The sequence below is a fragment of the Excalfactoria chinensis genome, chromosome 7, assembly GCF_039878825.1.
Source record: "Excalfactoria chinensis isolate bCotChi1 chromosome 7, bCotChi1.hap2, whole genome shotgun sequence".
Taxonomy (NCBI): domain Eukaryota; kingdom Metazoa; phylum Chordata; class Aves; order Galliformes; family Phasianidae; genus Excalfactoria; species Excalfactoria chinensis.
Window position 1 is genome coordinate 10,653,956 of NC_092831.1, and position 12,525 is coordinate 10,666,480.

The 12,525-nt window shown below is 37.4% G+C and overlaps 1 protein-coding gene across 1 annotated transcript in view; it reads right to left on the reverse strand.

Moving 5' to 3' along the window:
- Nucleotides 1–3,719: 3,719 nt before the first annotated feature.
- Nucleotides 3,720–12,525, reverse strand: part of PTPN4 (protein tyrosine phosphatase non-receptor type 4) — a 91,901-nt gene continuing 83,095 nt past the window's right edge. Inside the window, exons 23-27 of the mRNA XM_072341462.1 lie at nt 11,801–11,947; nt 10,221–10,349; nt 8,774–8,922; nt 6,410–6,545; nt 3,720–4,580 (exon numbers count right to left, since the gene is read on the reverse strand). Coding sequence (XP_072197563.1) covers nt 4,494–4,580; nt 6,410–6,545; nt 8,774–8,922; nt 10,221–10,349; nt 11,801–11,947 — 648 coding nt within the window. The 3' untranslated portion in view covers nt 3,720–4,493. The remainder of the gene's footprint in view (nt 4,581–6,409; nt 6,546–8,773; nt 8,923–10,220; nt 10,350–11,800; nt 11,948–12,525) is intronic.

Sequence of the window (12,525 nt, forward strand, 5' to 3'; positions counted from 1 at the left end):
GCAAGCTTTTATGTTCTTCTTATGACAGGAAAACGGAGACGATTAAGATGTTAATAACCTGTTTTCTGCAAAGCCCTCAAATACACAAATAATAACCCAGACGTGGTTGGAGCAGCTGAAAGCATCCGTACCGGGTGTAATCCAAATCATCTCCGCACAGAAACCCACTGCGCATCTCTCTCCAAACCCAATTTATTTCTCTCCGATAGTTCAGTCAGTAGTAAGCATGAGATAAAGTGCTACTATTCAAACATCAAAACACTTTGAGAAAAATCGCCCTTTAAAACGCGCGCGCTTGCTAAATATGAAATAGCACCACCTGCAAACTGTCAGCCAGCCCGTGAAACCAAACGTCATCTTGCAGCATACAGGAATGATGGGTGTTTTTAGTGCATTTTTTAGGCTACCTGGTTCAGAGGAAGCAGATCTCGAGTTTGGATAACACTCCAATTCCTCCCTTTGTCCTGAGGGTCCTTCAGGTTTCCTGCAGTAACAGCTCTACAGTCACAACTACACTGTAAGTATTGGACAACCTGCTTTTGCACGGAGATTTGTGGATGGTGCATCTGTAGAGTATTTCTCACGCTTATACTAATTCCCTGAGCCACCAACCATCACTCACGCACCTACACAAGCATAAAAATATCACATAAATCAGCCCCGTGGCATGCCTGGAGGTCTGGCATCGCTATGCAGGACCTTCTCTACTTCCCATCACCCTGGGCAGTACTGCTGGGTCCATGGGTACTACAGAGCCTTTCAGAAGCTCTCCAAGGAAAGCTGCCAGGTTCCACAACAAACCCCTCACATACCTTCATCTCCCAACTGCCTTCTCACCCCTTCTCTCTCAGGTGCTGCACCAGGCCACAGTCAGCTGTTCTAGATGAAGCTCTGTTGCTTTACCTATGAGATGTAAGCTTCCAACAGTCAACAGAAACGTGGAAGAACCTTCAGTTAGCATTAAACGTGGTGCAATACAACCAGACTGTTACTCAGGAGCAGGAGAGAATACCTAAAAGGAGAACGTACAAAAGCAGCAGCTTACTGCTTCAGACACTGTTTAATCACCAAATGCTTTCAAATTCAGGATATCAACTAAGCGATCAGCTCTCCGGTATATCCAAAGCAGCATTTCTCAGAAGGGATTGGCTGACAATCTGTTGGTGATTTACCTGCATCTTATTTCATATTTAGCAAAAGTTAAAAGTGCCCCCCCCCGAAACACGCAAAGCCTTCTCAAGAACCTCCTACTTTTCTGCTGACAGAAAAACCTTCACATCCACTTTAAACAAGAGATGGTAGTGGTGGCTTTGAATTTGAACTGAAAAGGTAAAGGTCTCAGTGTTATACATTGGCACAAAACTCTCATAATATTGCTCTTATTTACAATGGAAACGTCATTATTTCTTTTTTTAAGCCGGATCTGTACCATGGAAGCATTACAAACATTCTCTTTCTCCACCCACCCATTATTTTTCCTAATCAAATGGTACGAAAATAATTGTTTGTCCAATCCAACAGTCGTAACACCAATCACATCCAGTTCATTTCGTCCAAAAGATACATTCATGTTCTGTACAGCATGAAACATATACAAAAACTTCTTCAGAAAGTCTGAGCGATGATACAGATCTTCATAACCCAAAGTCAAATATTTAGCAGTTCGGATTTTTTTGGGCCATATAAAAATATCGGGGAGGCCATTTATACCACAACGAACATCTGAGTGAATGATTTATGGCGCAGGAAGGCTTCAGCCTTCTCTTTCCCAAGCAGCTATTGGTTCCCATTCTGCTGGCTTTCTAGAAGCTAAATTGATGAACTGATGACCAATTATCTGAGCTTGCTTCATTTTTTGTTTCCCCAGTGCAACTACTTAATACACAACAGCAGATCAGCTTAAGTCAATGCAGAGGAAGGTTCTAAGTTCGTTTTCTTGCCCGTATTTGTAATCAGAGCAGTAACGACAGATGACCAGCAAATACCCCACGTGTAATTGTGGTATAAATGGGTATTCTGAACTCAAACTGCTTTGGCAGCTTCACATACCAGTAGTTAAATACGTGTCATACCAACACCATTCATGTTGCTATAAACTTAAGCTTCTCATTCCCCTCAGGAAAAAAGGGGCAAATGATATTTTTCTTTACAATTTGACTGTGAAAAAAGTGTACTTCGACATAATGGATGAATTCTTTTACACTTGAGTTATTAAGTGCTGACTTTAAAATAAGCTTCTAGTTAGCTGGCATCTCAGCTAATAATCTCATCATACGAAAGTTAAAGCTTTACATTTAATACAGAAGATGTTGTTGTTGTTGCAAATGGCTTAAAAGGAAACTGAGATTAAAGCTACTTTATCACTCTTTTCCCATTTATCAGATCCAGAGATACTCATAATTCATTTCTCACTGAGGAAAAGCATTGATTTAGGCATCAAATCTAGAAATATAAGTAACAGGGCCACAGGCCACCTAATATTATCCTGTATTCTAAAAATAATTAAAACTATCTTTTCCATTTGGCATTGTGGTTCATGTGTATTACTAAGTCGTAAGCCAGGATTTCACTTTGCCTGAATCCCTTTTCACTTCATGTTTCATAGCTGATCTCTTTCAGATGTCCACAGAACACCGTATATTATATAATCATTCAATAGTTAAAAACTTTAGTGTAGAACTTTCCATTCCAGCTCTATGCTTTATATAGCTTATAACAAAATTTACTGGATAGACATTTTCATGAAACCAATAAATTAAGGTTTTTAAATAGAGGACACAGAGTTACGTTGTTGCAGGGCAGTCAAAGAAGTGACTGATTTTGTTTTCTTACAGTATGTTACACCGGACACCTCGCTTCTGACGGGCTTCTCCTATATTGGAAAAACATTAAAATATGGAACCTATCTATGTCTTTAGAGTGAGCTCAGATACTGTATCAGACGCTTGTTACAAATCTTATACCTACTTAAAGAAGAGGCAACCCATACCAACGGGAACAACTTTGCACAAGCATGACAGAGGATGACCGGGACCATCACGGAATTAAAGGAGTCGTGGGTCAGCATTATAGAGTTTGCCTCCCTTCCCACCCTCCCCAAACAATTAGAAAAATAAAAGGCAGACCTGTACGAAAATGGCTTGAAATCAACTATGAGGATTTAAAAAATACTTGGTTAGCAAATAATGGAATTAAATCACATCTGATTGTAAGTTCAACTTAATTATCAGTGCTATTAAAGAGTTATGTTCTAATCGAGTAAGACACCTATTCTCAATAAAAGGATAAAACAAAGTATCAGCTTCTAACGACCTACTAGCATTTCATAGTAGGCTGCTAGTAAGTTACTAGTTGTAAGGAATAAAGGAATGTGTCAGATTTTTCACGTAATTACAATGCAGCAGCAAACAATGCTCATTCATTAAGTTGGCAGAGGTGCTTTTGCTACTGAGCGTAGCACGCAGGTAAATTGTATAAGGAAAGAGGGAATGGTATTTCCATGACCCCTTGCAGTAACATACTCCAAGCACCAAGGGCCGTTTGTTAAAATCTGAACCCATTAAGATAAACACAACAGGACAAGACCACCCCCACAGAATCATGAGTGCCTTTCACTGGATGTACGCTGTAAGTCTCAAGGCACTTAAGGGGTTAAGACATAATGCATGCACTAGCTCCCATCACGTAATCTTAAGTCACATGAATCAGAATACACCAGTGTATGACACACAAGCTGTGTCAAAGAAATGCTGTTTATTATTATTATTATTTTTTAAGTTTTTATTATTATTGTTTTCTTTTTCTTTTTTTTCTTTTTTTTTTCCTTTTCTTTTTTTTTGTTTTTTTGTTGTTTTTTTTTAACAAGATGCTGGTAAGTGGGCATTATGCAGCTACTGCTGGGTTAACACGGACACCAGCTCTCCTCTAACAACCAGCTGGTCTCTAAGAAGGGTGTAGGACAAAGTGTGCTGCATCAGTAGGCAGTGTGTATCTATCTAGTATCGGCAATATTGCTAATGTTGTAAAAAACAAAACAGTGAGAGTCTGTACATAGTAAATAAACCTAGCACTGGAGAAGGACCATGGCTTAGTGTATTTTTTCATTTGTTTTCCATTTTTAAGAGACATGGATGTAAAACAGAGTGAAATAATTCCAAGCCTTGTTTGTAGCAATTCAACCAGAAGCGCAGTATATGGCACTACAATGAAATCTCGTAGATTACCCTGAACACAATTAGTTCTTTCAGTTTATGGTTTGTTCGGAGCAAAGCACGAAAATAAAGTCTTCAAACAGATGAAGATTAGAAGAGTTTCAGAGACTGATTTTGTTTCAATGTAAAGTGCAACAGTGCTGAAGTTTTCAAAGTCCTTTGTCAATTCTTTGCTGTACTTCACTATCATTTCCTGCAAGCAGTGTTATGGCACAAAGAGTGCTGCCAGTTCATTATTTAGAGGACAGAGTTCCTCAATTTACATCCTAGGTTTTTTGCTCTTTATTTATGTGGCGATGCTTGTAAAGGTTTAATAAATCCTTCTTCATACACCTTCAGAATAGCTTCACACACAAATCTGTATTGACTCTGAAAAGGAAAGTAGATTCAATTAATTGAAGAGAAACAAACTTGAACCGTAAGTAATTTTTGGAAGCAGGAAAAGCTTCTTGTATCTCCCCCATCCCATTTTCTTAATAGGTCAAGAACTGTGCTTCAAAGTTAGCTTAGGAAACACAGAATAGTGGAAACTGTATTAAAACACCTAGTTTCTCAGCAGAAGAGTGGAATAAACAGCACTTTGAAATACATGCCAGAAGTCACACCCATCTACCCTGCTCTTACAGCATTGCCTATTTAGTTATTCTCTACCCCTCACTTCATTGCTGAAGTTTCACTGACCCAAAGTTTCCATGCACTTGAATTTAGAAACTATAGCATGATTCACACTTGTATTGATTTTGGCACCTCTCTCTCAGAATGAGGAAAAAAAACTGTTTCATGTTTTAAAAAGGCCAAAACCAATTTCTTAATATTACATAACGTCTAACTGCAACATATTCAAGTATAGCACTGGCATGCATAGAAGACACCTTGTTTTAAACAAATAATAGTTCCAAAGCAAAAAATCACAAAACCAAACCCAAAACCCAGTCATTAACTACAGCAAAAAGCATTCTTCTCTTTTCATTTTCAATGCAGCAATTGTTGATTTCAGATCTTCAGTGGGCACAGCAATCGATCTAACAATGCAATCATTATGTGCTGTACTATTGCATCTAAGTTAAAACACTTAGACGTTAAAGTTGCACGTTTTCATGCTGAATACACATTTGCTCCCTAAATGAACCTTTCTGAACTCTCTTCATATAGCATAGGGGAGAACCACGCATGGAGCCATCTTGTGGACACTGAGGGAATATTTAAAGAAATTGCAAAAATCAGGAAAAGGCAGCAGCAGTAGCAGCTGTCATGGATAATATTTATGAAATCCTAAAAACAAACAAGAAAAAAAAACAACAACCCCAAAACACAAAACCACCCTGAGCCTTTGATTACTCCCTCTCCCTCTCATGCACTGAAATCTGTGTTTCACTGAAGCTAGAATATATTTAGAACACGCTGGTGACAAAATACAGTTACAACTCTTACCCTCACACCTCCCCTCCTTTACTAATAAAGTCTCTTCCTCTCAAAGTATGCTGTAGAGATGTACAAGTTCATAATATAGCCATCACAAAAAGCAAAGGCCATCTTCTATTGTTTCTCCTGTTTCCTCACCTTCCTGAATAATGGCTTTTTTTCAGTGGAATATGAACACTAGACAGTGTTGTACTACAGGTGACTGACAAATGGAGGCTTAAATACCTTTCTCAACCTGAATACCCTCTGAGGAACAGTGAAGGTTTCTTCAAATTTAGTTAGAGGAACAGCAACAGGCACATTGAAATTACAAGCAACAACTCAACAGCTTCAAGTAACTGTGGAAGAGATTTGATGCTGAACCTGGTGCCTTTTATTCCTTCAGAATATTTTCCCTTTAAAAAGTAAATACATTGAGGAAAACTATACAACCAATGCTTGAATAAAAAAGAATAAAACTAAATGGTCAAAACAAATGGAATATCTAGAACTCTAAGACTTCCTATGAAAGAGAGCATAGCCAAGAATTCTGACCCTTTTTACACACCTTTTAAAAATGGAAAGCAAACAGCTTTTAGAAATAAGCATCATCTGACTGATACAGGTTTATAAAATATCTAAACCTGTTCTAACTCCATTCTAAATCTTTTATAGTTCAGAAATAGAATATATTAAGGAAGCAGAGTAGTTAAACGTTATCAACCCAGGAGAAATTCCAGCATTTTCAGACACTTGAAGATTCTTCCTCAACACAGAATTGCAAGTACGGTACTCACAGGTGTTTGGATCATCATGGCTCTTTGATCTCTCATGGTTCGTACAATGTCTAATGGATAAACAGGCTGATTGCACTCAATGAGACACATTGCCGTCTCCATAGTGATAAGAACTCCTGTCCGTCCAATCCCAGCACTGTCAAAACAAGAAAAAAAATCCTAATTAAAATGAAGTGCCTGGAATGCAGCTCAACATTTAAGGGCTGTATGGTCCCTTCCTCCTTAAGGATTCTCATGACTGATCTGTATGATCCCATACTATGAGGACAAGGGTTAAACAAACCACCTGTCACTGGAAGCTTCCATCCTCCCTGAGATGAACAAAAATTAGTGTGGAACTGTCAGTACTGTGAAGAGGAACTTGGCCCAGCCATGAACAGTTAAATGGATTTATTCAGATCCATGTTTACATCTGAGTAGAAGTCCTTAAAACCAAATATTTAACCGCAAACATCAATGGTTTGTTTCAAAATCATGTTTTTCACATCCAAGAAATCTGTGCTGCAGTTCTGAAGTAGAAAACCAACGTTCTCTTATATTCAAGTACAAAACCAAATCCATATTTTCAAACATCCACATTAACTCAGATACTGTACAGCTATCATTTCATGCTTTTAAATAACTTAGTTTACACAAACATTCTGTTTAAAGCTTAATTGTTCTGATTTGGAAATGTAACTTCAAATTAAATCTGAACAAACAACTACTTTAATCTTTGTCCAGAAGGTGGCATCAAAACTACTGTGTGTTTCAGTGATGTCATGAACATTTCACGACAAGATGCAAAGGTACCGGTTACATAAAATTATTCAGTGGCATTTTACATCTCTAGAATTTATACACATGAAATTTATATATAGAACGTTTCATTAAATGCAAACAAGAGCAGTATCTGTCAGAATCTTGATGATCCATTTTAGCTCAAAAGATTCAGAGAAGGGCAACAGCAATGATGGAAAGCATGATACAGTTTCCATATGATACATATCAGGTAAGCTACAACTTGTTAGCTTAGTAAAAGGAACCACTGACTGATGGAGTGGAACACTGCGGCATAGCAGAAGGCAAGAAACAGGAACAGGGTGGGGGTCTCACCATCTCTTCCAGAGTAAGAATTAGAAACCGTTCAGCTAAACTGTAAGGAGCCTTGTTAAAATAAAATCAAAAGAAAAATGAAGGTGTAGATGCAAATTTGCAGAACATTTTGCCAGAGGACAGGAGTGCAGGAATTGAAGTGCTCGGAAAGGAAAACAGGAATGCATTTGGAGAAGAAAGGTTGTTACAGACAAACATAACAGGTACTGGGGCTTGAACATGAAGTGATTTGTAAGCTGGGCAAGGAAGAGGGCATAAGCACCATAAAATCTTGTTCCGTTTTTATTTTTCCTGAAGCATCTGCTTATGATCACTTGTGAGAACAGAATACATTCAGCCTTATCTGAATAACAATATTTCTTCCTGAAAGTACACTCTTTGCTATACTATTTCCTTTAAGGACAAGTGAAAAAGGTGCCCTGGAAATAAAACTGATAAATGCTTACAGTTAATGTTAATTTAACTTCAAAGTGACTCAACTTCATACTGCCCTGCAATGATAATGTGGGAAAAAACACTAACTTAGCAAGAAGTTATGGATTTGTAAATAGGATAAAGACTAAAGTGTCCTTTCAACAGCTCTGTGTTCAGACTGCATGTATTATAAAATGTTTAACTACTCTGAGTTCACTTAGGTTTCATATGAGTAGCACTGAAGTAAATGTAATCTCAAATTAGATGTAGATTCAATGTAACAAAAGCTTTTTGTTCTTCTACATTACCTTGAAAGCTATTTCATATGAAAAGCACGCAAACATTAAATCTGACTCAGTTACGTTAATTCACAACAAAAGCGACTTGTTGCAAGAAAAAAAAAAAACACATTATCTTAATATATTAATCATAATAACATGTAGCTTAAAACATCTGCAGACTTGAGAGTGTTATTTCATTGCACATACCATCCATAATGTCTGCTATGGATTATTTGTACAGCTATTTGGGACCTTTGCAAAGTAGTTATCATAACGAAAAGCTTCCTAAGTGTATTTTACCTTCTCCTTGAATTCATTATATAAGCTATTAGCATAAACATATAAATTAGACAAGACCTTCATACAGATTCATGCATGTAGATACCCCAACTTTTGCTTACTAAAAAATGCTTGTAATTTTGATAAGAAGGTTGAGTTCTCATCACCTCCAAAGCACATTACAGTTACACCTTTATTTGAACAACAGAGTGCAGAAAAACTACTCCACAGTAAACTATTCCAATCACGTGATTTAGTGAAGTTGTAAAGAAAGAAAAGAAGGAGGAGGGGGTACCTGCAGTGAACAACAACAGGCTCTTCTCTGCCAGCCCGCTTCTTTCGCACGAGACACACAAAATCTAGGAAATCGCTGGAATCATCAGGAACCCCGTGGTCTGGCCATGCTATGTACTGAATTTGGGTTAGCTGGCGGCTTTCCTCTTTCTATCAGAAACATAGGATTTATTCAAGGTTAATTCAGGTTTCACAAACAGCAAAAACAAAATGGTGCATTTGCAGCACCTGTAGTAACAGTAGCTTCTGGAAGCTATTAATCTCTATCAGGGTTAATTACTGCTCATCCTGGATTTTATAATTACATTTTTTAATTAAAAACAAAAAAAGGCAAGTAAAAAAATGTCACTTCACATAACAGCAAAACAGTTCAAGAGAACAAATGCTCTAAGCACCACAAGTACAAGCAAGTAGACAAATCTTTAGCATATTCCTGTTAAGTTAGTTTTACTATCACTCTATCAAATGACAGAGCAGGGATGCAGAAGGGGAAGACAGGACTTTCAGGCATGAAAACCTTTCTTTAGACTATGTGAACACCAGTATGGTTTGGGATTTATCTGCACCTCTAATTTTACCCATCATACTCCACACATGTATAAACAGAGTAAAAAGCAGCATTTTAAAGAATAGAAGCTACAATACACCAAATTACCCTTCAGCATGGAGCCATTTACAGAGAAGCCACTATTGATAATGAACAATTGTCTCAACAGCACCCAGGAAAAAAATTTAACTGAAAACTGAATAAAAGGCAGTTCTATAAACCTGGCATCTCACGCAGTGAGAAATGAGTTCCTGAACTAAATTCCAGATAAACGTTTCCAAACATTTCTGAGACCAAAATGATAGCTGGTGAAGTTCTGGAAGCTAAACACCCCCTGAAACTAATGCTGTGCCTGTTCTGTCTAGAAAGTCCTGGTTTACATCTCAATGCTGATCTCAATTAATGCATCTCAGCAGGATTTATCTCCCATGCATTTTCACACAGTCTCCAAGTTGGAGTTAGGAACCATTTACCACTAGAAAGGCTGATTTTTAGCAGTGATACTGAAATACTGCTAATAACTGATGCTTTGAAAGCATCAAGGGAATAGCACATTTCTCAACTTCTTTAATTACTCTTTTATTTGGTCAGGTCATGTAAGACACCAGTAAAGGTCTTTATGAGAAATGATTTAATCACATTATTTAATCTGACTCAGTACCAATTAATACCACTAATAAAATCAAATCCTTGTGATATTTTGCTAATAAAAGGTTTGTTATTATATAGCAGAACTTATTCACAGTAAGTACAAGGCAATAAGATCAGTTTTCTAAAGGTTAATAGAAATAACCAGTTCTATTTATGTGTGTATGACACAACAAGATGTAAAATGTCTGATTAGATAGTTTTAGCTAGTCTGTGAGGATTCCATAGATTTATACTTAAAAATATACATTACCTCCAGATTAGTCAGTGTCATTTCTCGAAAGACGTAAGCAGGATTTCCTTCTTCTGAATGGCAGGTAATCTGAAAATTCCCATACGATGAGCTTCCCGATGGCTCTGGCCAGTACTGATGGCATTTAACCTAAAGCCAACACATATTTAAAGATGCCTGTGTTTAAATTCAGATTCTTTTCATTCCTGCTAGTTCCTTACACCATTTTTCAGTGAATAATATTTACTCCTCACTACTATTGATTTACTTACCAAATAGACTACACTAATTATTGCATATAAAATAAGCCATCGTGGAGATCTGCTCCTGTTTAAAAGGACACATGACCCAGCTATAGACCTTAGTGTAACTGTGGATGGATGTCTTTCCCTTTCATTACAACTTTCTTTTTTCTTTTTGATGCATCAATAACATATCTCATCTTAACACTTGAGTGACAAAGATGCTGCTTTATAAATATTTCTGACCTCTAAAAACCTCACACAATCTTACAGTCTTGTCAGAACACATTTATATGGGAAAAGAACATATGAAAAGAAACAAAGTAAGCAACAAAAATGTTGCTGCAGGTAGGGGGATGCAGGCAGGGGACTTCAAAGATTTTTGAAAAAGCCTTTAAATGTGAATGAAAGTTCCAAACCTAAGATTTTTAGATTAATTGTTTAACTGCTGAACTCAAGAGGTCATTTCAGCTCAAGTGTACTTTTGTTTTTCCAACCCACCTGGCGATTCTTTAAAAGCAGCCAGATTTGCAGACTTCCTGCTCCACTGAGACATCCCGGCATGCAGTGGGATAGTGATGTCAGAAGCCTCATGATCAGCTTTAGAGCAGGGAGTCTGCCTATGGGTATAAGACAGACAAGTCCTTTTATTTCATTGTTTAGCAGCTCTCCAAAGAGCTCCACAAATATCATTATTGAGGGGGTGGGGGAACCTCAGAGAACTGCTATTGCAAGTCTGTTCTTAGCAGATCTGCAAAGAAAAATCAAATCAAAAGGGCACTTGTACTGAAATTCCCTCTAATTGTGTTCATTTGGGAGCAGGCAGCACCATGCAAACATCGAGTCACTGAAAAATGGCTCAAAAACACTGCAACTCCCATCCAATAACTTTAATTGCATTAAGAGGCCTGATCTCCAAGCAAATATATGGCTATTAATAAGTTAAGATATATACAGAGAGCTGAACTACAGCCTGAGCTGATCAGAACACACATGACCCTCCATAAACCCACCTTCAAAAGAAATGTTACATTATGAGAAATTCCCCTAAGTTCCACTCTAGTCCATCAATTTCTGTCCACACGCTACCATTCAGTGCTACTGTGAATGCACCAGACTATAAACCTGCTAACTCTGGAGTTATACTCTGTGAATCGCTGTATTTTATTGTTTTGCTCATCTCTAAGAGACAAAGCTGTATAACAAATGAGACTATGAAGAAAAAGCTATAGCTTTAGAAACAAAATGAAGAAACCTTAAGGTTTTTCACAGAACCATTCGTAATTATTTCTAGTAACCTTTAACTCTCCACTTCCACTTTTGTTTTTTTAATGGTATTTAAGAGAATCTTTTACTTACCCTGCCCCGTTCAACTTGCGTTGTTAACATTACAACCATAGATGAGCCTTGTTCCCAAGTCATCTGCCAAAAATCAGGACATGTGTTCGGCAATGGACCTTGACAGGCAATGTACTGGTTTATTATTGTGGAAGAAGGGATTTCCATCTAAGAGAAGATAAAATGATTGTTTTAATTCTTGCATTTGCCACGAGAATAATCATCTATCAGGCATCAGCGTTCAGTGACTAATACATGAAAAGCAGTATCACTACACGAAATATATTTATTTTAAGTTAGTCATCCTAAGGAGTATTTATCAACTGGAAGTGTTTCACACATCAAGGAACCGTACACACTTTTGGGATCATGTAAGCAAATTCACTGACAGCTAATGGTTGAAAATCAAAAGGTAAGAAAATGACAGAGCAGTTGGCAAATTACTCAGGTGCAAATGCAATTCTTAGACTTTCTGACACTAGGTTTTAAACAGTGATTTTTGAATTAACATCTGGTTTTTTTGGTGGTGATGCTTTGGGTTTCTTTTTACTGGAAGGAAAGTGAAGTAGCAGTACTTTTTTGTTGCGACTGACAATAATAAATGAATAAACAAATGTTAATATGTGCTTCCAGATTAGACTTTCCTGGACTTTCCTAGACCACTACTGCCACATTAGCAATCCATTAAGAAGAACACATTACTATGTTAGACAGCTGCTTTCTCCGAGGGTCTTTTTTCATGTTTA